This window comes from Tachypleus tridentatus, chromosome 8 (genome assembly GCF_004210375.1).
Source record: "Tachypleus tridentatus isolate NWPU-2018 chromosome 8, ASM421037v1, whole genome shotgun sequence".
NCBI lineage: Eukaryota > Metazoa > Arthropoda > Merostomata > Xiphosura > Limulidae > Tachypleus > Tachypleus tridentatus.
Genome location: NC_134832.1, coordinates 84,904,526 through 84,932,219, shown reverse-complemented (window position 1 = coordinate 84,932,219; position 27,694 = coordinate 84,904,526). Strand labels below are relative to the sequence as shown.

The 27,694-nt window shown below is 33.6% G+C and overlaps 1 protein-coding gene across 3 annotated transcripts in view; it reads left to right on the top strand.

Annotated features, from left to right (window-relative positions):
- Positions 1-27,694, top strand: part of LOC143222828 (activating transcription factor 3-like) — a 74,895-nt gene that overhangs the window by 30,142 nt on the left and 17,059 nt on the right. For all 3 annotated transcript variants that reach the window (XR_013012515.1, XR_013012516.1, XM_076449908.1), the window contains exon 2: positions 24,854-25,429. Coding sequence is in view for 1 of the 3 variants with exons in the window: in XM_076449908.1 (XP_076306023.1) it covers positions 25,019-25,429 (411 nt within the window). In the remaining 2 variants the exon portion in view is untranslated. The remainder of the gene's footprint in view (positions 1-24,853; positions 25,430-27,694) is intronic.

The window sequence follows — 27,694 nt, the reverse complement described above, 5'->3', positions numbered from 1 at the left end:
ATATCTGTTTTTTACAAGAACTGATTCCAACTGAAGAATAAATAGCATTCAGTGTTACTGTTGCTTAGAATATCGTAGGTATCAACCTTCTATGAAACTCCTATGTTGGAATTTTGTTTATCTTCGAAATCTAGTAGTTAGCGTACCGGACTGTAAAGCTTGATGTTTCCATGTTCGCATCCCGTTATTAAAACTAAAACGGGCAGTATTAACCATGGAAGCCCTTTTGTGGCAAAATCCAACAAAACAATCATATCTGTCCTTCGCATCTTCCTTGACAGGAAATCAGCAAACGAAAACAATAACTACCAAAAGGATGATGTAGTCATTAATAACAGTGTACTAACAGCTATACAATAAAAAAATTCATTTGAATACTTTTAACTACATTTTCCAGTAATAACCAAATGTCTTCTTGATACAAAGAGAAACCACTATATAAGCCCTCGCCCCCACCTACCCACCCCACACGCGCGCGCGCACACACACAGTAGCTCAGCGGTGAGTTTGCAGGCCTACGACGCTAGAAAAGCAGGTTTCTATATCCCTAGAGGACAGATAGTTCGTTATACATCTTTTGTACTTAACAAACAACGACGTGAAATTTTACCTGAAGGGAAAACTAGGTAAGTTAAACAGCCTGACGTATGGAGTAGTGGAACATACCCGAATGACTGACAGATTTCGCGTTACTTGTACAATTAATAATATGGAAATGTTTATTTTTCTTAACACAGACCTATTTAATTCGTTGATATATAGTGGGTAAAATACAAAATGCCGTTGATAAGGTACTCATTTTCGATAAGTATGCAGAATTATATATATATACATAACACAGCAACAACAGCAACTACGTATTTGCTAATCCTTCGGTAGTGACCAGTTTATAAATTTTTGGACTTTCAATACGTAAATCCAGATTTACAGCATTTATACCAATCATAGTAAAATACTTTCTATTTACATCTTACTGATTAGGCTAAAATCTTGCGCTGAGCTTACTTTTCTCTTTGATACTACTGTAAGTTAGACTCTTGACATCAGCGTAGTGCAGTGAGCGTCATTTGATAAACTTGGCCTAGAAGTTCCACATTGTTCTAACTTGTAAAAACGTTGAGGATGAAACAAGCTAATTCGTTATGGTTTACGTGGACTCAGCTTTGAATTACGTTCACCAGGTAATTTAAAATAACACCCTAAAGAAAAACCACCGCAACAATAGTTTCTGTAGCTAGAGTTTTTAGAAGTATCTTACATCTGTTAAAGTGAACTTCAATTTTTTTTGTACGAATTTTCAGACCTGTTATTCTGTTGTGTTTGCTTTTACTGTTTGTAATGTGCAAAATCACGTCTTATGCTTCCAGAACCAGATGTTTTCTTAGTTTTTACTCATTTGCATTAAACAGCAGAAGTTCTTGTTATTGCTAGGATCTGACTGAAGACAAGTCTCACGATGGGACAGCAGTAAGTCTACGGGTTTATAATGCTACAATGCAGGGTTCGATTCCCCTCGGTAGATACAGCACATAGAACGATGTGGATTTGCTATAAGAAAAACACACACTGAAAACAAAACACAATCATGAATTTTTTTTAAAGGAGTGCATATTAGTTTTGCTTCGTCTGTTATTTTTTCGTCGTAGCAGGTATTGTTACTAAGCTCCTTCTGAAGTGAAATGAAAACAGGTTTTTGACGGTCAGATGAAACGATAAGCGAAAATACAAAGATGTGACAATAGAAAGAGCAGAATGTATTTATTATTATTAATGTTTTTAAGCGTAAAGTTTACGTAAATCTGCGATGAAATTGTAGAAGTCTATGTATGATGCAATTTTGTTCTGTGTCGTGTTTCGGGTCAACATGCGGTGACCTGGGAGAAGTCAGATGCAAAACTACTAATTCCGCCCATCATGAAATAAGGTGATACTTTAGAAGTATCTTAATATACAATCACACGTCAATATTATAAAATAAAATAACAACTACCAGAGTACGTATGGGAGTTTAACTGACGTATGGGGTTTATCAACCAAGTGCATGGACCGGCACTTCAAAAGCAGTTTTGATTTTCTAAATACATTCACCTGTATGTCTCACAAGCAGTCCAATACTGAGTCTGGTGTAACCTAGCCTCAGGTGGTCTGAGATTGAAAATTAGGGTAGATATTAACAGGGTAATAGATGCTTAACCTGAATATTACAGTGTATAATAAAGTTATAAGGATAGCATAAAAATCGTTCTTACTTTTTAATATAATTTATTAAATACTGAAAAAGTATGCGCAAGTGTGTACTTAGAGATCTGCTTCTAGATAATATGAATGCATTTTTTATTGTTTGTTTCTGAGTGAAATCTATACAATATACTCAACTATCTATCTTCACTATACCTGCCAAGGATATAAAATCCCAAATGTCACCGCTACGAGTCCTCAAACTTACCACTGAACTATCAGGGGGATGTTTCGACCCTCAGTATACCATGTCATTTTCCTTCTTACTTTTACCACATGGGACTCGTTCTTCAGTAAAAAAAGCAACAGCTTTCTGTTTAACTAACAACAGACAAAAAAGAGCCTGTCAATAACCGAAAACCATTTTTCTCTGCAGTTCAACTGTAAAATCGAAGCTGTGTCACGATTAGTTTGACAGTTACTCCCTTGCCACCTCCACAGTGATGCTTCATATTCTGATACTGATTCAAGTAAAGTTTCACTCTGACTATTATTCAACATTTTCAATATCGTTTTAGCTTTCTGATCCACTGATTTCTTCCATCCATGTTTTCTTCTCCTGATCATTGAGTAATGGCACGTGTATTCTGACTTTTAACCAACCTTGCATCGAGATGTGTATACAAAGCATAGTATCAGGGTAAATAGTCTCTGGTTAATTACATTGTTAAGTATGACAAAGGAGATTGTTTACTGACTTATGTATTCTTTTAAAATATTTCTAGAATGTTCTGGAAATTTACGAAACATTCTGGAAGTGAAGCTCTTATCTGTCCATGCATATTTCATGGAAAAAGTTATTTCAGAGATCTAAATAAAGATAGGTGTGTATTTTAGTATGCCATTTAATGACTCATTTATTTTTCCTTCAAAAAAGAAAACGTTAAAAAATCCTGGATTCTAAATACGTTTGATTATTGGATGATAATGATGTATATTATTGGTTACTAAAGATGTATATTTACTGGATGATGAAGATATGTTTGGGGAATTTTCCAGGTAGAAACATCATTTGCGAATTGATATAACATACCATAGTTTCTGATTATTAGCAGCATGCTGCTTACATAAATGATAAAAAAGAGGGAAAACTACTCATTCCTGTGGGGCTTTTGACTTAGAAATAAAATATTCTAAGTATATTCCTTCCATATTAACACTAAAAACACCTCGTCGTCCACAAAGTTAAAGAATCCGAGAGAGCTTCATTTGAGATATTTGAAATCGAGACCATTAGGACACTCAGAGCTGTTAAAAGATTTTCAGGCATAAAGAAAATCGTTAAAACTTTGTATAATTGTTTGTTTATGTTTTATAGAACGTTTCGTACTTTCAGTAACCTTTTATTGTAATAGTATCCAGTTTTTATATGTCCACACACCTTACTAACTAAATATGTATGTGTGCGCATTTCATTTCAGCAGATGTGAGCAAAAGGCTGACGTAAATATACTGTAGTACACATTTTGTACAACAACATATCACAATATTATCAGAGTTCCTAAAACGGTCTAACGTTAAGTCGTAAAATAACATTATAAACCTATTTATTGACAGTAGGAAGCGCGTTAAAGTTTAGCTCTAACTAAGTTAAAATTAAAAAAAAAAAAACGTACACGTTACAGTCTTAATTTATCTCTTTGTTAAATATAGCCAGTACTTAATAAAGACTTGACCAATGTTAAGCTTAATACAAGTAAAGTTGTAGATTTTAGTGTCTGCGATTAGAATTTTATTGAACTTTTCTACAAATCCTGTTTTTTTTAAAGTGCTGTTACAATAAAGTTATTTATGTGCCCACAAACGTTTAGCAGATGAATTCGAAATCAGTCTTTTATGAATGTTAATATCTAAATGTCTGTCACTTTTAATTTTCATTATAACTATCTTTGTTTCTGTTTCAGCTTTTAAACCTATCATGTTTTAATTTAGTCTACTCTTTATTTTTATTTTTTTTCATAACACGAGAAAGCTTGTTCTTTTATGTCCTCTTGTGTATATACTTATTCTATGAACATATTTCACCTTTTACTATACTATTCAGTGCTATGTAATCATACCTGCTTAATATTTGCAAGCTACGAAGGTGTGAAAGTGTCTTACAGAAAATGAATTTTTTTAAAGTTGAGAAGATTAGACGGCAGATACTTAAGAGCAAACTGTTTTGACTGAGTGGGGGCAAACACCACAATAATGTAGAATTAGGGTGGAGTTAACAAGATCCTTTTTTAGAATTCTGATATATGAATAAAATTCGCATACACAACCTTTTTGTCGTGGAAGAACTTATGTGCTGACGGGGATTCAGTACCGATTATCAACACAATCTACGGCATCCTCCGCCCTCTTTAATTAGACGGGAACTCATTCGACACGAATACACCTCCACACGAAATCTCTTTCGAGACATAATAAACTCGAGGCGTTTGTTCATGTAACATGACAGAATCACGAGGGAGGAGCACGAGACAGGTCGCTATGATCATTTGTCAAGCGTTACACGTGACGGCGACGCAGCACAACGTGATTTAAATTTGTTTGTTTGTTTGGAATTTCGCACAAAGCTACTCGAGGGCTATCTGTGCTAGCCGTCCCTAATTTAGCAGTGTAAGACTAGAGGGAAGGCAGCTAGTCATCACCACCCACCGCCAACTCTTGGGCTACTCTTTTACCAACGAATAGTGGGATTGACCGTCACATTATACACGCCCCCACGGCTGGGAGGGCGAGCATGTTTAGCGCGACGCAGGCGCGAACCCGCGACCCTCGGATTACGAGTCGCACGCCTTACGCGCTTGGCCATGCCGGGCCCATCGTGATTTAAAAAAAAAAAAATCACAACTATTGGCATTTTTGTGGACCCCTTGATGATAAATATACAGATTAAATGCAAGCTAAAAGTTTAATAACGTTTCTGTTTGAAATGTGTGCACATTTCTAAAATGTATTTTTACATCTGAAGCAAGAAAATGGAATGGAATCAAATAATAATACTGAAACTTATGGGTATTCTTAGAGTTTTCATTGCTCATCCTTTCCCACCATTATATTATGAAAACCAGATGAACTGAAGTGACGCATAAAGTAGGATATCAGTTGACGTCATCGGGCTTAGTCATAGAATCCGTGTTTAAACTGCAGTTGTCTGTAATGTATATATTATATATATACAGACACACACGAAGGGCGGAGTTTCTTCTTGCACTATTCTCACTTATCTATACTGAGTCATCGTACATCCATGACAAAAATTAAAATCTTCAATAAATTACTTTTCTACACTTTAACGAGAGTTCATAGTATGATTTTTCAAGGAATAGGAGTAATTCCTAGAGTATAGTGAGGGTTAGTAACCCTCATAACGTTTCCTCTTGCTCTGTAGTAATATGAGTAGCTGATATATAGAATGCATCTCTTGGTATATATGAACGGTAGAATAAATATCTATCATTTTTTTCAAATTAGCATCCCAGTTTTCAAAATGTCTTCGCTTCTTTAGAAGTTTATTTGTTATTTCATAACGTCATTAAATAGTAAAATTTGTTTCTGGATGTTTCTTTTTATGATGTAACCAAACAAACAATAATTAAAGAGTTGTCAAAAGTAAGCTAACTATAAAGATATAAAAAAGCTTATAAATAAGTGAAACTAATTCTATATTAAAACCAAATTAGTACCGTAAATGAATGCACAAGAAATAAAAAGTATATAACAATTATAATGTATAGAATCATTACTTGGGTTCCCTTACTGTTAGCAAAATATTTGAACGAAAGTTTAACAGAAATATTACACATTATTCCTAATTCCACTGATAATTTTATTATTCTAGCAATGCATATTCATTTGCATAAATGTAATTTTATATGAGCAAATATGAGCAAATATTATACCCAAAAAGTATGAACGAAACTGTACTAAAAAAAAGGCACATCATAATAGTAAATAAAACCTGGACGTACTTAAGCCTACGTGTGTTTTCAGTACTGTTCATCCAAATAAAAAAAAAAGATTCAAAAACAAAGAACATCAGCCTCCTCTACTTAACGAACTTTTGTATTTGAAAGTAACAATCTAAACAAAAACAAAAAAGGAAAGAACCCCCTCTAAATTATTATGATGTATTATTTTGTCATTAGCCACTTAAGATTATTTCAAAAGCAGTATATGCTTAAAATGTAACTGTTTTGTTTCCCATCAGTTCCATTCACCAGAGTAATTCCGAATGCTCACCACTTGTTCGAGTTTGTTTTGTTCTTTAATATATTTGAGCTACAGGATTTATTATATTACCTGCATCTATATACCCTGGCGCGCAAGGAAAGCAATTACGTAAATGTAATTATACCTCCTTCTTCGCAGTAGAAGGAGGTAATACGGTGTAGTTCCTGAGCACGACTTGTAAACTTTCTTGCCCAGAAAAGCACATGCTTTGGCAAATTTCTTGTTATGTGGCCAATATTAACCACTGATAGTCATCAAGTGGCACACCTCGGCCAGGCCTTATCCAGTCTAAGCTCCTGCCCTCAATTTTTGGCCTAGCTCCGCGAATCAATCCTGGTTATATAGAGTTTGCTCTCTATGGTGCTCTTGCATTGTTTTATAAAACTAAGCTAAATTATTGTGAAACCCAACATGTTTGTTATATGATTTGATAAACATTGAAAGTAAACAAAAGTGCGTAGTTTATCTGCTAGCTTTCAGAAAACACCAAAGAATTAACATCACTGGCTTCTTTGTATTTCGAATTCTTCAAATGGTGACAAACTGAAAGGAATAGAAATTTATCATTTTCTTTGTTATGAGCTCACGTTCTTTGAAATTAGTTGTTGGTACATTTTCAGCGTGACTTTTCTAGAACTGTTAGGCATGGTAACTATTGTAGTAGAGGGTTGGTTTTTAGCCGTAGAATAAAATCTTCAAGTAATTCAAATTATTAATGTGCTTGTTTGTTTGTTTTGAGTTAAGCACAAAGCTACACAATAGGCTATCTGTGCTCTGCCCGACACGGGTATCGAAACGAGGTTTCTAGCTGTATAAATCCACCAATACACCACTGTGACACTGAGGGGGACTCATTCATGTGAGTGATAGTGTAAGAACCTTTAGTGCTTAATTTTATCATAATTATTTTGACATAGAGTCTTCATTATTATGTTTTGTAACTGCATTTAGTTTAAAATAAAATAGAGTTTTCATCAAAACTATAATGCGATCGGGTTGGCCCTTTTGATAAAGCTCTGGATTTTGGAGCCGGCTAGTCGAGTTTAAATCCATGCAATACCACAAAATTTCACCTCGCTCTTAAACCTGCGGATGTGTTTAAAGAATGATAATTAACCCCTTAACGTTAATAGTGAGTGGTAGGTACTGCTGAATAATGGCTGCAATCCACATGATCAGTAATTAGGAATTAGGGACGAAGGCAATTAAAATAATCTTAGTAGCTATGTCGTGAATACATACACATAAATATGATAAATTAGTATTTATGAAGATATTTTACTTCGAATTGTGCTGGTAATTCAACAAATAAAACTGAAATTTAAACGTTAAACATGAAAGCTATTGATAATAACCTATTTGCATATATAATCATCATAGTGCTTAGAATAATTTTACATTAAACGTATATGTTATAATTTCAAAATTTTTATTCCAAAATATATTGTCTAATGATGTTTTAAAACTAAAGGATTCCTGAGAGTATAATTATCAGATCCGTTGATGGCTCGCATCCCTTACAGAGTTATTAACTTACCTGCTAAACACATACTTTACGTTTTGCCCTTTGGGAATGTGACTTCCTGTATGAAGCATTTATTGACTCATGCAGGAATAAAGATGGAGGCGCTTAAATGTTGCTCCTAAATTCACCGACAATAACCTCATGGTTTCGTTGAACCTCATTTCTAAATGTTTAAATATTGTTCGCTCGATTAACCATTCGCTAGATGTGCTAGACAGTTTGAACCAACAGGTGTGTTATAACGGTATTTCAAACAAGGTTTCTAATACGAGGTGCGAACAAGTTTGACTCTACAATAAAAGAATACCTAAAACAATACTAAATAAACCACGAATGATGGATTTTAACAGGATAAAATGTCGAATAATGAAAATTGCTTTTTAAGTGTTTGAAAACTGACTGGAATATTAAATTTATATTTCAATTAAAAAAAATATTTTGTTTTGAAAACATACAAGTTTAGTCTAAGCCTTCATTAGGGTAGGCTTGTAGTTTAGGATACTTGGTTAAATAACTGAAGATTTTATCATCTTTGTGTTTTGGCTCTTTTTATTTAAAACGAACTATTTCCTTATTTTGAGTTCACTAGGTTGTTATGGTTTCTAGAACTAAGGACAATTTTACTTCATGATCACCGAGGGAAATCTTTAGATTCCAGCAGTGTTTGGTGTTATAATATAATCTTCTAAACTCTATTATAATTCCCAGAATGCCAAGGAATTTGCTACATTAAGTAACCCCTATAAAGAAAAGAGGAAATCTGTATTATTTGTTTTTTATATTTCTCTTTCCACAAGTAACTAACCTGCCAGCAAGCTATTAAGATCCACTTAAGAAATTGTGTACTATGCCAGCTAATTGTAAAAATACGCATATTCTCAGACAAGTCTTTAACTGTGTAAACTGATCTTCAGAACAGGATTAGTACAGCTCGAGACCAGAAGTCTGTAAACTGATCCTTATAACATGATTAGTATAATTCAATACCAAGTGTTTTCAATCTTATCCTCAGAAAAAGATTGACACAGCTCAAAGCCAGCTGTATGTAGGCTGATCTCAGACCAGGATTAATGCAGCTCAGTACCAACTGTGTATAAGCTGATTCTTAGACCAGGATTTGTACAGGATGGTGTTTCTAAACACCATCACCTGTAGAAAATAACTGCCTAAAAAGGTATAAACAATATAAATATACTTTATTATAAATGGGTTTATAATTTTTTTTTTTTAAATCACTATATCACAATTGGATATGGTAACTTTATAACTTACTCTGTCATCTTTACTTTAACATTCTATTATCTTATTTTTTTAAATTTGTTGTTTTTTATCGACTAAGAGAAAAAAGGATAAGCCTACAAGTAGTTTAATAGAATATCTACCTTAGGTCACTTTCACTAAATGTAACTTAGATTGTCATTAATTTTGTATTTAGTACGTTCTCAGCTGTAGAAAATATTTCTACTAATACCCATGGTCCAAAGACATGATTGGATGTTGACGATTTACCAGCTACTTCCTTTAGCAGAAATGCAGACGCCTCTTTAATCTCCTATTCTTCTTGACATGGTATATTCCAAAGTTTAGTTAATATAGATCTGACGATAAAAATACAAAGCTCCAAAAAGGTTCAGACACGGAGAAGACTTTGTTGTCTCAAAGCTAAGGTCTTTACAATCTTTTCTATTGTTCTGTTAAATATTTCAGTAATCAGGCTCTATATTTAAATTCTAACAGTTTTTGTACCTGTCTTTAAGTGTAAGACACTTAATAGGAATAAGATTAAGGTCATGTCTTCACTTCAAGTGTGTGGAAGGGCTGTAGAACCTAACATGGATTATTCTGGAAGAGGTAGAAGTCGACTCATTCTTTCCAGGATTATATTAAATATAGATCTTCTCGCCCATGAGAGTGAATTGTCACTCAAGTCCATATTTTACTTTAGAGGTAGTATGTGAAAAAGTTCTCCTATGTTTTTAAGGAAGTGGTTTCCATTATTTGAGGAAGTCCACCACTGCGTTTGATTACAAAAGTTTTCAAATTCAATAGAATAGTTTTCTCTTGTAACACCTTTCTCTTTATCCACTCAATAACTAAACATGGTAGAGCTCTTCAACAAGAAATAGTCATTGCTACAAAAAAACAGGCAGTAAAGTGGTTCACAGCCACTATCTTTATTGGAAATTTTATCTGATAAAGAACAAAGATGGCAAGTTAAGACCAATAATATATTTAATTAATTCAATAAGTTTACTCATTCCCAGAATTATGAATGTTAACAGCACATATCTTAGTTCAATGGAACTACGATATTTGTTGTTAACATCCTTAATTAGGGACATTAGGGGTTGTGTAATCTTTACATATCTCTTGGGTGCCTACTTTCATGTACCAGGTCATCCAGCAACTCAGGTATTCTCTTTATTTGTTTCAGGATCTACGATTTCTGGTAAATCTACAGAAATCAGATCAAACCTTTTCTAATTTGAGTTTCCTGTTCTGAATCAACTTGTAAGATCCTACATATTATCCGTCTATTGTATAGATACAACAGGTTTCAACCAAACTTATTCTTTAGTTACTTGAAACTCTATATTTAGCAGAAGATTTTCTATCCGTGAGCAGGGAGCAATTATGCCCACTTCAATATTCACTGCTAGCTTACTGGAGATCTTACGCTAATCCATTTCATCACAAAATTGATTTTTGAGGAGTACTGCTGATGCTGGATAGATGTAAATTGTCTGAATACGGAGGTACTTTTTATCATCCACAGTGGGTATACTTTTACATCTTACAAAGCAGCTTTCGTTCTATGAACAGTCTTCAGTATCTGATTGTGTTGGCTCTTTACTACGTCTAAACTTTTCATTTTAGGAATGTGTATCGATTTTCAGACATTCATTTATCTAAATAATTTTGGAATGTTTGCAGTATTGCACCATCTACATCATTTTGTCGACATTCCAAAATCAATTAGTGTTAATTCTGGCAGATAATGCAACTTTAGTTTCATACTTTAGAAAACAAGAAGGTACACATTCTCTATATTTGTACGTGTTATTTTGAGATACACTGTAAGTGTTAAAATTCCTTCCAGGTTAGTCTATAGTTCTGATGTAATCCAAGGAAGTGGGATGCGCTAGTAAGTTCTCTTTCTAAGAAGAACCATATCTTTAACAGAAAATGGACTCTCAAGAAAGGTTATTGTACAATGTTAGTCATGTAGATCTGTTTGCAACACAACTCAACTACAAGTTTCCAACTTGTTTGTCTCAGTGCCCAGATCCTAAGGCTTGAGTATCGGATACGATGGCACTGAATTTGAACTGTTTGTTATCAGATACTTTCTCGCCATTGGTCCTAATTTGCAAGGCACAACAGAAAATTCAAGCCTTTGATTGCAGAATCCTTCTGGTAGCTCCTTGATGGATCTACTTAACAATCATCCATGACAAAATCTGTTACAACAATCACACGTAAACCGATTTTATTACAACCTATAGTAACTTAATTTTCATATATGTCTACTCTCAAAAAACGTCACAAAGAGCAAAGTATTTCTTGAACGGGTTCTTAGAGAACTGCTGCTGTTAAGTTAGAATCAACAATTCCAATACCTAACATTAAATAGCTCTCTTTTCCACGTTAGTGTTAGTCAGATATTACCATGCCTCTTCATAAAAACGATATATGGAAAACGAAGAATTTCAAACTAAACATTAGACTCAACCAAGGATCAGTCATTAGCCCCCTACTGTTCGTCATTGTCATCAACATCTTGAATAAGGAGTGCCGTAAGGGACTCCTATGGAGCTAGTATTCGTCTCCTAACAGCTAAAAGTGAACACGAATTACAAACGCAAGTTAGAGTGTGTCTGGAGAAGTTGGAGAGAAGAGCTTTCCAAGTGAATGACAGGAAAATGTAAGTGATGGTGAGCAGAAGGAAGAGAAAAAAGGGAAAAGATTGAAGATATAAACGAGAAGCTGCAAGAGGAAGAAGAGAACTTTAGGTATTTGGGAAATACAATCGAAACTGCTTCTTCTTCCTTAACTGCCAGTAACCAAGTGCCTGTTTATCTTTCAAACATTTCACGCAAGTTGTATCAAGATTAAGGCAGCTGCAGTGCTACGGGGGTTTCAGACGGTCCTATTGTAGACATCATTTGTCAAGACAACTAGTTTTACATAAAAAAAATTGACATAAAAATATCTAAGCTGAAAAATAACACACCTCCCTCTTTCAGAAAGTAGAGAGAAATTATTTGTAACACTTCAAAAAGAAAGTGGGACATGATCTGATGATTGTGTTCTCTGTACAAACTCGCATAAGTCAATCAATATATATGACAAATAAATACATTGACATTTCCATATAAATGTGAATATTCATATAATACCTCATATATATAATTAATGTGCATATATGTACCATAATACAATAATACTTTGGGCTTGGAAATATAAAATAGTACTCAGTAAATTCAAATTTATTGTCATTATTTGTTTTCTATTTTTTAATCACAAAGGTACTATCTTACATATGTATCAAGGGCCTAAACTTCTATAATTTAGTGCGATATGCCAGAAATACTTGTTGATTAGTTTTTGTTTTAATGTGTATGTGTTAATCACACTGTTTTTCCAGAAGTACCTTATGGTAATGTCTTAGCGCCTTGAGTTATTATCTCAGTTTGTGGTTAACCCTAATTCACTTTCTTACGCCAAAACACAGCAAGTCTCTCATATCGAGTTTTGTCACGTGGTGTTTGGTGTTGTTTTTTCAACCACACTAAGTACATAATACCTCTACATCTTTCAAAAAGAATCTAGCGTCCTTCTATTTATTTTAAATAATACCGAAAAGAATAAACGTAAACGTGTCTCTTCTTTTTTTTTTTCTGGTGATTCCTATGCGGAACTTACAATAAGCTCGGTTCACTAAAGTAAATGGTTCGTTAAGAAGAGGCCACTTTCTTGTTGTCAAGTCATTAATCTTTCCGGAGTATCATGTATTGAATTCAAGATTCTTGTGTTGTAAGAACTGTTCACTCAAGCTAATAATGATTATTTTTGTTTGTTTATTTATTTGTTTTTTTTTATTACGAATGTCGTTAAGAACCCGTGAGCTGAGTGTTGGTTCTAATGATTGTCTGCTTATCACACTAGTATAACCTTCAGGAATTACCCCCCCCCAATTTATTTTATATACATGTGTATGTATATATGTATATAAAACAGATTATATTGTGAGGTTAAGTTTGTTCATAGGGAGGTAGATAACCACGTGAATAGAAGTAGATTAAGCCGTCAAAATAAAAATATTTAGAGTAAGTTGTTTTAATTAAGATAAATTTCTTAACAGTCCGTTTATTTTCAATATTTCTCTATCAAAAGTCGTGAATGACTAACAAATAAATCCCTTGCTCGCTTCAAAAATACGACTTAAGTTCCGTACGATAAATGTTGCTGCAGTTTACAGCAAGCTTAAAGATCTATAAAAGCTAAAATTATGACTCTATCTCTGCTATGGGTACAACAGAAATCATCCATTGCTTCAGAGTTTTTCCTAATAGCAAGCTCTTTTTTACCATGAATGGCATGATTTGGGGTTGAACATTATCTTAATTCTTATAATAGAATTATAAGGGGATGTTTTGTTTTTTTATCATTACACTTGTGATCTCATCGCGTGCTATGCATGCTATTTAATGTTGTTAGCAGCCAAGTCTAAAATATTTTGAACTATGCCACACCATCTGCATTCTTTAGTTTATTCTGTTACTTTATCGATCTCACAGTTAGCTGTTTTTACATTATTTTAATTTTGCAGTTGTTATAGTACTTAATAACATTGTATTTAAACAATGTTAGATTCCTAAGGAAAATATTGGTTGGACTGTATAGTTATCCAATACGGAGACAAAAATGGTAAAATTCAAACCTCCCAAAACAATTGTTCAAGACAGATAACAATGTACATAGAAGTATGGAAAATAATGTTTTCTTAAAAACAGTGGGTTTAAGGAATCCAGCCGCATCTACTACTTTATCGACACAACAGATGTTCGGTGTTTGATTTAAGTAATAGAATTGGCTCTCACTTTTGTGATGTCCCCCGTTACGTTCAGGAGATCGATTCACCTCAGTAGACCCAACAGATAGTCTGCTGTAGCTTTGCTATAAGAAAACACATACTTTTGAATGCGTCTAAAGTTGGAAGTCCGAAACATGTTCAGCCACGTCATGTCTCAAGTTCTGGGCTCTTCGATTCGTTATCCAACACGTTAACTACTAAGCCAGCTCCAGCCAACAATAAATACTGGTAAGAAAGGTACTTCACTGTAATTCATACATACTTTTAAATGTTGTGTACTTATCTTAGATGTTCCACAAACACAATGCTTAAAATATGAACGTAAAACTTCAATTTCTTAATACTATTTATAAGAAAAATATCTCCCTGCAAAGGTAAATACTCAAGACACTCCACGAAGCTGTTATAATCTTTTGTTACTGACTCCCTCACCCAAAGAAAACTATTGAAATATAAAAACTGTGTTCCTATTATCATAGCAGTTTTGCTCAACTACGCAAAAAAATTACAATTTCACGGAAATTTAATGTTACCGACAACCACATGTGCTTATATGGATAACAAAATTAACAATTTAAGATTTTAAATGCCATTTCTATTATTCAAATTACCTGATTTACAGGACCTTTCAGGTATTTTATTTATAATATTTGTTACCTTTTTTTTTGTACGGGGCCCCACATGGCCAAGCGTGTTAAGGCGTTCGACTCGTAATCTGAAGGTCGCGGGTTCGAATCCTGGTCGTACCGAAAATGCTCGCCCTTTCAGCCGTAGGAGATCATAATGTTTAGATCAATCCCACTATTCATTGGTAAAAGAGGAGCGCAAGAGTTAGCGGTGGGTGGTGATGACTAGTTGCCTTCCCTCTAGTCTTACACTGCTAAATTAGGGAGGGCTAGCGCAGATAGCTCTCGAGTAGCTTTGCGCGGAATTCAAAACAAACAAAAAATTTTTTGTACGTGAGACAAAGAGTACTTTACTTTTAAACTCTCATAAGTCAATGTGGCGTTCTGTTTTTACCCCTATGTCCCCTGGAATGTAGCCTTCATATTATTCATTCTATAACACTTCTCTTTTTTCACATCGATACAAAAAATAAATACCACAACTGAAAAACTTGGGAGGGACAGGGTTAGAAAGATTAGTGCATATACAGTAATGTCTACAGGTGTACGTGCCCTTTTATCAATTTTTTCAGTGGTTGAATTCAAAAGATTAAAAGGAGAATCGGAAAAGAAACACTAATGGTAGTTTTTATCAAGATTTAAAAATAAACTAGAAGGGAAATAGTTGAGATTATAGAATAACAGGTTTGTTTCCTGTTACTTTTAGACAAAAGTATTTTGCCTCCAAGCTCTAGTCTGTTAAAGGAAAAGCAAGGCGCACCCCACAACGTCCCAGTACAGCCAAACTCTTTATGGGTCCTCGACCTTCTAGGAAGTATGTGTCCAGTAACATTTAAGAACAGTCCTTTATCCTCATGATATACGAAAATCTGTTCGTATAGACGACTGCCATCTATGTGCCGAGTGGTGTTCCTACAGTGTATATTACACCCAGAAATACAAATTTACTAAACTGAAAACTATAAAATGATTGCTCGAGGACATACTACGTAAGTATGGGAGTCCGCAGGAGGAGGCAATTTGTTCCACCTTTCCTGGAATTTTGGAAGAAAATGTTTTTGAATAATTCATTAAAATTTATTATAAGATAACAGTGTTTAAATATAAATGACTAAATTACAAATAATAAGCTAGATTATCGCATTCAAACTTCAAGGCCTGCATTCAACGATAACAGACTTGTCCCTACCTAGAAAAACTTGTGTGAACACCCGTTTACGTAAGTTTGAATATTATAAACCATGGATAGTGATAACTTTCTGATCAGATTTTAAAATAACTGAATCACCGGTTTGGAAATTAAAAACGAATTTAGTTTACATAGAAAAAATAGAAACACTGTAAACAACTAGCTAAAGAAAGCACAGAGACACACTACATCATTGACACTGTAAGATACAATACTAACCACTGTACTGTACTGGATACATACTACAACTGACACTGTAAGATACAGTAAAAAAAAGCACAGAGACACGCTACATCATTGACACTGTAAGATACAGTACTAACCACTGTACTGTACACAACTAACTAAAAAAAGCACAGAGACACGCTACATCATTGACACTGTAAGATACAGTACTAAGTGAAATCTGGATACATACTACGCCTCTGACACTAAGATACAGTACTAACCAAGTGACACCCGGATACACACAACACCACTGACTGTAAGATACAGTACTAACCAAGTGACACCCGGGTCAAGCTTTACTGTAGATCAATGAGATTGCTTAATTTCTATTTACAAACTTTGCTTTGACGGAGAAATGATATTTAATTTCTGCTTACAAGCTTTACTTTTGTCATATAAACTATAAACTTTTATAGAAACAAATTTTATTTTTCTCAATATGAAAATGTTCCAACTTCAACTGTCGGTTTTATATATAGTGCTTCGTTTAGCTATCTTTATCATGATACTTCTAGTTAGCAGTTAATATGTTATATCAAGTATTTCTGCTCTTATCTACATATCTTTTATTGATAACACTATTAAAATAAGTCTTGTACGATACATAAGTATGTGCAGATAGAAGATCTGTGATGCCGAGTAAACCCACTTGTAAAGAAAATATATATGCAAAAACGGCTCGTTTGGGTTGAGAATTTTTTTTACGTAGAGAAGCGAATAACGTTTCGACCTTCTTCTTCTGACGATGACCGTTTTTACATATACTGATAGAAGATCTATTCGAAAAGAATAAATGCTTGAAAATACTACATTTGAATCACGGAATTAAAGTAGAATTGCTTTAAAGCTACTAAGACCACACTCTGTAATAAGACCACGCTCTCTAATAAGACCACAGTCTCTAATAAATATTTCTTCTGTTTAATTAAGTTATGTTGAATACATTATATCAATCTCTCACAATTTTATTCAATAATGCTTATAAAAAAACAAGAACACAGAGTACAGTACGAAGTTACAAGACATTATATATTACGTACTATACACAAATACACTTTTGTTTCCACTAGACATGCTGTGTCTCGGCCGACGAATAGACTACCGTTCTTCGTTGAAAGAATGTTTCTGACTTGGTAGCAATCGCGACAAAAGTCCAGGCAGCTTTTTCATGCACTACAGTTTAAAATATTTATTCTGATATAATAAAAACAAATATTTAAAATATTTAAATTTGAAACGTGTTAGCGACAACCTCGTTGAATATGTTGTTGGCATCGAAAGTAAATGTAGATAAAAAAAATAAATATAAGATAGGACTAACCAGGCTCTGGCATTTACGTGTATATAGGAGTGCTGATTTTCGAAAAAGCGTCAAGTTCTACGTTACAGTAAATTCATTTGGAGATGATGTAGTTTTGACATTTCGTCCGGAACTTTTTTTTTTTAACTACAGTGAAAATTCTCAGTATCGTCACGCCTGAATGTGTGTCTGTTTGTAATATATATATATATACCTACAAACACACACACATATATATGTATGTGTGTATATATATATAGTATAGGGGTCATCATTTACGTCACTAGGGCAACGCGCGCCCACGCGCCATGCAGACTAGCGTTCAAATGCAGCGTCCGCCTCGAGGCCGACAAAGCCCGCAAGGGTTCCGGTTGGAGCGACATGCACTAGCATTTCGTTGATGTGTGTCGTTAAGCACGAAGCAAAAATCATTCGTGTTATGAAGAGTTTCTTAATAACTATTACACTTAATTACCCAAGTCTGTGCGTGGGTGAAGTCTGCAAATAATGGGTAGAGGATGTTCAGGACTACAACGATATTTTCCAATATTCCTTCAGAACATCTACTGATTCTGCTATTTTAATATATTTTCGATTGTTATACAAATGTCTTAGAAAGAAAATAATATAATAAAAAATATTTAATCAAATGTTAGGTTAAGTTTATTTAAAACAAAGCTTCACGATAGATATCTGCGCTCTGTTCACGGCGGGGAATCAAATCTTGGATTTCAGCATTATAAGTTCTAAAACTTAGAGCTGACCCACCGAGGGGCCAGAGGTTAGTAAACGCATCAGTTAGCGACGAATGACATATTGCCATTCACTAATTATTTTAAACTGAGACCATCATGTTCTTAACAAAAGGTGAAACATTTAAACTTGGACTTGATGACGCAATGCTTTACAAGAACAACTTGCATAGTGGTGCGTCGCCGCGGATGAAAGTCATGGTGATACACGTTACATGCTTAGCATCTGTATATTTTATGTGCAATGCCACCGAAAAGAAATTCAAATTATATGTCACAGATGTTCTTATGAAGGATGCTCTTAAGAGAAGATAATTAAACGATGAGAGCCCAAAAAGATACAGCATTTCATTGTCTTCATGGAAACAAGAAACATCATGAATTATGATGTTAAGACAGCAGTGAACTTTGAAACCACGTCCTAAAACAATCCAAAACTATGGTTAGAAACGATAATCTTGTTACCCTTAAAACCGATGGGATAAAACTTTGTAAATCTCCTAATGCCATTATAAGAATATTAAAAAAGGGTTCGAGGTTAGCAAAGGTTCATAAGTTTCCACATCTGGTTATTTTCATAAAAAATAAGACCGAATAAATTGGAATTAGAACAATTCCGTTCGACCACATACCTGTTACGTCCTCTGAGATATCAGAGAACTTTTGTGGATGGTTTATGAATCGCTTTCAATATATATGATCTAATACTAACCTATCCTTTCTATACGGTAGTTTGTTATAAAGTAAAGTCAGTCAGTAGAACGTAGTCACAGCTATTAGACTGAACACTATCGACAACAAAGAAACTTGTTCCAAACGACTTAAAACATCGTTCTTATTAACGTATGAATTAATTCGTTATGAATTACTAAAATATATATATATTCATTACAAACGTCTTCCTGTACAACTGTTTAGAAAGCTGTCATTCTGTGATATCATAAACTTGTTTTCTAAATTCGATTCCCTGTTGTAAATAAGTAGTCCATTGCGTAGCTGTGAGCCGAAACAATGTTACAACGTACATACCTCTTTTTTTTTAAAAAATAAAAAATTTTTGTAGTTACGTAAAACTTTTATTCCTCAAGTAAACTGATCTTTAGCATATTGTTACTACCAATATAAAAAATCGTAAAAATATGTCCACTTTCATACCAAATTAATCCCACATTCTTGATGCTTTCAGCCCTTACGAGCTGCATTAATTGATAAAATGCATTTTAAAATATTTTTTCCAATAGCTTTAAAAGCATTTTTAATTTAAAAGTCTATTTACTCTTGAATCACTAAAACTGAATACATTTTAGAGACAAACAGTTAACAGCAGCTCGTCTAACATCGTCAGGTGGCTAAAGCACTCGACTCCTAATCTGAAGGTCGCGAGTTCGAATCCCGGTCGCACCAAACATGCTCGCCCTTTCAGCCGTGGGGGCGTTATAATTTTACGGTCAATCCCACTATTCGTTGGTAAAAGATTAACCCAAGAGCTGGCAGTGGGTGGTAATGACCAGTCTTACACTGGTAAAATAGGGACGACTAGCGTAGATAACCTTCGTGTAGCTTTGTGCGAAATTCAAAACAAACCAAAATCAGTTTTTCTAAAGGGAACTTGTAAGAAATCGATATTAGCTATATTTTAGTTTTTTTAAAGAGATTCACAATTTAAAATATGAATGAAACATTTTCTAGAGATGTATGTTTGTTTATTGTTAACCACAAAGCTAAACAATAAGTTATCTGTGTTCTGCCCACTCAATCTTTAGTGTTGTAGAGCCTCAGCCTTACGATGGGTTCGTGGTAAGTAGAATGTCTATAGTCGCTATGGAGTGCATTGTTAGTCTGGAAACATTAAACCTTGGATCATGATTTTCTTATTGTTCGAAAAAAATTCAAGGAATGACAGTGTGCTTTAAAACATGATTTCCTTCTTCGAAAACGTGTTATTATGCCATTCTTTCAAATCACCCGCTCTATAATAGATTGTTTCACGCACAAACACACAAAAGACGTGAATTAACTTCTAGACGTCATGGTTTTTCAGGATTTGGAATATCCTATCTTTCTAATTGATGTAAGTAATAACTGGACTATGTTGAATGAGGGGGTATGTTCATTAGATATAAAAAGGTCGTAAGGTAGGCTTGAATCGTCACGATTTTTTCGTCTAGAAAGATTATTAGTTCAGTAAGAAAATGAAGCGAAATCAGATTGGCTTATCTCTGGAAGCAGAAGGATATCATAATGACAGAGGTACTTAATTATATCTTTTGTTAGGCCTATATTATGTGTTTATGCCTGACCTGACCATTGATAATATATTCCTCCTTTTAACGTAGTTTTCCCTGCTGACGCACTCCTTCCGTCAGAGTCACAAATGCTTTCTTGCTTACAACTTACGCACGATGCGCGTGTGAGTGCTTGATTTATGGTCCAAGGGTCACACGTTGTTCTACCTACGCGCACTGTGACGTAAGTTGCACTAAGTTGTTTGTCTTTAAAAAAATCTAATTTAAAAATAATAATTTTATTCATATTATTAACATGACGTTCCGTATTTACTGACGCTTCATTCAACATTTCATTACTAAGCAGAGAATACTAGCTAGAGTGAAAAGCCAACACATGTGAATCAAAATCCACTACTAACTTAAACAATTTAAAATCCTATGTTTCGACGGCCATTTTGATATTGCTGAATGTTCTTGTTAATCGCCTAAACGTTTGAATAAATTAGCCGTTACAGTTTATTTTTTATTATACATAATGAAAAAATAAAAGAAATAAGTTTTATTAGGAACTCGCAGCTGCCCCTGTGAAACCCGAGAAAATATTCAAACCAAGAACGTCTGAACGTGTATCGTGGGCGAAAAAAAATATCCAATGATACAGAAAAGTGAGCTATAAAAACAGTGTTTAACGACACAGAAAAGTAGTTAAATAATGTAAAATAAATTAACATAGCTTTACATGAAGTTAGCATTTCAGCCCCTCAGTTGCTGTGTATTTGTATACGGCATGATGACATCCAAGATAACTATGGTAATATAAACCACTAATTAAAGAAAATTCCATTTACTTAAAACACATCCACTATTATTTATTTTATTGTTTATAATGTTTCACTGGGACTACAGGCATCTCTAAGCGCTGGCACATAAAGCTCGTGCCCCGATTCTATTCAACTGTGCATTGAATCACCAGCTGGTGTCTTAAAATTGGATTATGAGTAACTATTTCTCCGTTAGCTGCACACGGTGAATGGTATTTTTATGTGAGGTTGGACACCTATACCTGCTACTATTTTTAATGTTAATTTTATTTCATACATTAGGTTTACGAATAGAAATTAACTCATATAGAAAATGTACTTTCCACGCTTTAACAATGTATATATATAAAGTCGCGAAAAATGTCAAAAACTAAGGAAGTAGTCCTTTCCAAAACTAACGATCCTTCAGCTATTAAAAATGTATAATTCATGGAAGACAGCTGTGTGTGCTGTTTCAAACACAGGCCCGGCATGGCCAGGTGGTTAAGACACTCGACTCGGGTTTCTCGAATCTCTGTCACACCAAACATGCTCGCCCTTTCAGCCATGAGGTCGTTAAAATTATTTCGGTCAATCCCACTATTCTTTGGTAAAAGAGTAGCTCCAGGGTTGGCGGTGGGTGGTGATGACTAGCTGCCTTCCCTCTAGTCTTACACTGCTAAATTAGGGACGGCTAGCGCAGATAGCTCTTGTGTTGCTTTTCACGAAATTCAAAACAAACCAAACCTATCTGTTTCAAACATAAGAAGAAAGAAGGTGTAAAACACAAGTTTTTTATTGAAATTTTCTACTTTTATTTGCCCCTGTGATGCATGCTTTAACTTTATTGGTCTGTAAAAATGTTGATCCAGTGCTTTTATATGGCTTACATTTGTTTTTCTTGCGTTGCAGAACAAATCGAAGTTCCATGCGTTACAATGAACTATTGCACTGTTTGTGACAAAATAAAACTTGTTACAACGTTTAAAAACACATAAATGATCTAAAGAATACATCATTACCACGAGAAGGATCCCATGATACTCAGCAACACCTGTACAATAAATAATCTATACTTTTACTAGTATAAGCAAGCGACTATGCCTATAATTATACACAAAGTTCAGAAGTGTGTTTAGTGTGAACTATAATTTTGGCGATTACATGACATGGGATAATAAAGACAAATTTAGAGATAAAAGAAAAAAAAAGGTGAAAAGTAAAATTTACCTAATCATGACCAGTTTTTACTCTCCCTTCTTAATTATTACAAATATTCATGAGTTCTTTTTTATTGTTGTTATTGTTTAATTTTACATGACGCTATTCTGTGCCATATCTTAATTACCTGTTTTCAACTAACATTTTTTTGGGTATGTTGTCTTAAGTTATTTCTCATTACCCCACGTGTTGTTATATACATGTATCTATTCTGTGTTACAGTGTTGTTTTCCTTGATCCAAGTTTTAGCTATTTTAGAGACGAATAATAGTTGTTATGAGCAAGTCGGAGAAGAATCAGCTTTGTCAGCTCACAGGACGTTGAAAAAAATCTCATTAACCCAATTAGGACAGACGAAAGGACTACTACTGTCCATGTCAAGTCAAAGAAATTATAAATGTTCTTATATCTATGTTAGTCAAAAGTAGATTGACGAACATTTAGGTTTTTAATTTATGTCTTCTCAGGACAATGTAAATTTACTGTTATTCTTTTATCCCGATGTATACAATTATATACGAGCGCTTTTGGAAGATGAATCTTTCTTCTTCAGTGACAAACTGCTGCATATTCAGTTTGCCACTAAAGAATAAAGGTCCACCTTTCAAAAGCGTTCATGTTATAGGGGTTTTATCATTTTGTATCAATACTTATTGAATCAACGTATTTTACTAACATCGTGAATACAAACACACACGGTTACTATATTAAAAAAAAAAACTGTATCTGAAATGGATCGTATCTCACAATTTGCTTATCCATGTTTGTTTGTTGTTGTTTTTTTTTAAATAATGTTTGTACATGGTGCAAAGCGCTATTAAACTATACTAAACGTAATCTCAAAACGCTTTTCTTAACGTTTTAAATTAAGAATATATACATAGTTATTGGTATGGTATGATGTACACCTAGTGACTAATTTGAATACTTTCTTACGGACATTTATCTAATGACCTAAATCGTATGAAAAATAAATGAAAAAAAAAGCAGATATTTTTTGTTATTTCATGTATTGAATAAAGTTATTCTTCAAGTTTCACTCATAGATACCATGTTTTTCGAATAACTGCTTTGTTCACTTAAATATCTTATACACTCATGTAGACCAGATGGAAGGAAAGCAGCCAGACACTATTAATTAATTGATTAACTGTCACTATTGTAACATACTATCACATTAATATATAAAGCATTTTTGATGATATTATAACTCCCGATCCGAGACCTCAGGCTTGTAGTCTGATTCATTAACCACTACGCCACTTGGATCATATTTTGTGTCTTATAATAAATTAATGTGGATATTTTACAGTAGAGAAGAGTAAATAGAAAGTAAAGATTCTCTAACAATTTCGTCTGTAGCAAGTAAATTATTTTAAAATTACACATTTTCATACTTTTTGGTCTATATAATTCTTCAAGATATCTTAATAAAACTTTTCTGTGCTTCCAAAATTAAACTAAAAACTTATTGAGGAACGTTTAATAAGGTTATGAAACATGATTAAATAGTGCACGCGCTCCGTAATTCTACATATAACAAAAACTATATTTTTATTTGACGTATCTGTGAAAATAAAACGAACGGAACCTTGTGAGAAATAAGTTACGTTTTTTGTATTGAAATGACTTTTCTTCTGGGATTTTTGCAAGTTATCTCAAATTCTTATAAATTGTTTGATCAAGAAGTGTTTATAGTTAATATAACATTGTTATAAAATTTGATACTAATATATTGCTAGTTATAAACGTAGACTTTTATACTACAAAAGATATGAAATTCGTATTTTAAATTATTTATTCAAAGTTATAATCCTATTGGAAAAGAAACTCTTGTTTCTTCTGTGTTAGAGCGGAGTTACAATGAGCTATTTACTGCGTCCACCGCAAGGAATCTAACCTCGAATTTTCTTTGTGTTAAAAGTCCATAGACTTATTGCTGTCCCGTTAGGGAACAAGAAAAACACAAAAGTGTAAAAACTACAATTAATATTTTCATGTCTTGAGATAATTCTGTTTCAGGTCTTTAACAAACCAATAAATTTTAAACTTAATCGTATCTTTGAAAGTATAATACAATACCTCGGTTTTAAATAAATGCAATACAGGTTTTGTTCGATATTATAGGAAGAGCAGTAAATATGTTAAATGTAACTCATTTTACCAAAAGTAAAAAATTGTAAACTTGACTGGTTCTGGAAGTGAAGAAGTTAACTTTTATATGAAATATTACTTTCACACGTTGTCTTTATATATATATATGTATGTGTGTATAAATTATTGTGGAATAAACTTTATTACTTTTATTTGTCAGTATGCACATATATGTCATTATACTTATAGATTATTTGACGTATCTGGTTACTGTTTTTTGTTCTGGTTTATCAACATTTTACATGTTATATTTATGGATCTTTGGTCTCAGTTACCGGAAATAAGAACCCATTCTAACCTGAAACGGAGCTGATGTTACCCGCGGTTGTAGCAGCAAGACATATCCTTGACCAACTACCAGTCAGATATTCACCTCTCCTCTTTGTGACCAAGCAAGACTGGAACGTTCAAGAAGTGCAGCATTTTAATATTCACAATGTTTGGTTACGACCCAACATCTTCGAGTGTAGACCTGAACAACTTGTATCAATCTTGCATGGAGGAAAACTTCATGGGAAGTCACTTCGACGTCCCTCCTAACCATGACCTGCTAGAAATGGCCCCTTTACCAGAGATTCAGTATCCCACCACACACACTTCAGTTTATGAACAGTCATATCACACTTTAACTCCTTCATCACCCCATGATTTTGTATCCCAGAGTTCCCCTTCCCTGGATTCACCACATTCTAGTACATCTTCTCCACGACAACATACACCAACAAGTGTTCAAGCAACTCGCTCACAGTTAATAAAGGAGGGTCTTAGAGTGACCATCCAGACCAAAAGAATGGCTCAAGGAAAAGGTCAAGTTCAGCCAGAATACAGAGATCCACCTCAAGAAAGCGTAAGTTGATAAATAAAGCTAAGAACTGAGTACTATATTGACTATCTGTGTAATATATATATATATATGAAATCTTCGAATAGGCAAAATATATATTTTGCTTTTAGTCTTATAGTAAAATATGTTACGTTACCACGATATATCAAAAGCGCATTTCAAGCAATTATAGTAATGTCGCCACTAATGTGATATAATATTACTAATTGAACTAAATACAATCTCGTTGTTTACACAACCGTTTATAACTTTGAAAAATTGATTTTAAACATTTTGCACATAGTTTTCCAAGTTTAAAAAATTATTACTCTAGGTGTTCTGTGTATACAAATAATATTTCAAACTTAAAATTAATCGGTACTAATAATAATACACCCAGGACTGACAAATCTCTGTTCCTAAGCCTTTTTCCTAATTAGGTGAATGTACGTAATGGTAATTCGTATTGTAGATTGCAAATTCACGTATATTTCTAAAAACAACAAACCTTATAGTAATATCCTCAGTTCCAAGTAAATATTTTTCAGTTTAATGTGTATCAACAAATTTTCCATGTCAACAAGTCGTAATTAACTTAGAGAAAGTACACCATATCAGTGAAATTATAGACGATTATGCAAATTAGTTTTATGCTAAGTGTGCTATGGTGTTAACTCTATTAACTTAACAGAAAATATATTATATATTGGGGTAAATCTTATATCTAACTGAACCGAATTCCAATATAAATTCACAAATGGTTATGTATATAGATTTGGTTATAGTGTGCTTAGTATTGCTACTTAAATACAATAAATGGGGTTATTCTTAATTAGTATAACATGTTTATATTCTTGTTTACTAAAAATATCAGTTTTCTTGTAAAAGTACATACAAACTTAGTCATCATTTCTCCATCATTCTCTCTCCGTATGTGTGTGTGTGTTCTGTTATATAACATTGAAAGTCATATTAAGGCATAAAATATATATTTGAATCATTCTACTATATAATAACCCATAAAAGTGTTCCAAAGGGCCAACTATGTTGGAAGTGTCACTTTCAGAATTCTTTTGTGCTGAGTTCAAACATAATTCAGGCCACGTTGTAATTATCTGTTACGAATTATTATTTTTTAAAAATATAGATTAGCATTGTCGTTTAATATATAAACTTTTGTTCTCTGTAAAACTCTACAACTATGCTTTGGTTGCCGATCTTGTCCGTTTCTGTGTTTGATAACATTTGATACCCAACGTAAACCACGAACTGAAAAGGCAAACAGAAATTATATTTGTGTGGAAATACATGTATTTTTATCTCAAAGAATGTTACTTATTTTCCTACGTTAGTCATACATGATGCACGTTAGGCTTAGTTATAGAGTTTATGTATTTAAGAAAAAATCATTTTGTATAGAGATTATTTTGTTGTTTTTTTTGGGTTTTGAATTTCGCGCAAAGCTACGCGAGGGCTATCTGCGCTAGCCGTCCCTAATTTAGCAGTATAAGATTAGAGGGAAGACAGTTAGTCATCACCACTCACCGCCAACTCTTGGGCTACTCTTTTACCAACGAATGGTGGGATCGACTATCACATTATAACGACCCACGGCTGAAAAGGCGAGCATGTTTGGTGTGACGGAGATTCGAACCCGCAATCCTCGAATTACGAGTCAAGTGCCTTAACCTACTTGGCCATGCCGGGCCAGAGATGATTTTATTTAGTGGTAATTCTTCACAATAAAAAAATAATTAACTTTACAGATAAAATTTTTTAATGAGAGAAATTAAATAGATTTAGGGACAGTTTTTCTTAAGTAAAGACCAGATTTACATTACATAAAACAAACTTTTTTCTTTTTTTCTCACATAAACCATGAGTGCTCATTATTATCCTATAAGTCATGAAACAACGGTGAGTAGATTTCCTCCAAGTCGCGCGTTTTCCTATCTTTATAGGTATTATATGTAAGAGAACCATTTTACATCTTAACTTTGACCTAGTTTGTTAGTTGTTAGGGCTTATAACGCTAAAAACGAGGTTTCGGTACTTGATATGGATACAACACAGATATCTTTTATGTAGGTTTGTGCTTAACAACAAACAAAACAAATTGTTGAAAATATCCCCTACTTGTTTTGTCTAGGTGAAAAATTTCGAAAACTCTAAAAACCGAGTTGTTTACAACTTTATTATTGCCAGTAATATGTTAACAATACTAACAATTCTAGATTCAGTATACAATACAATTTTGTAATATAGATTTTCATTATTCACTAGTGTTTA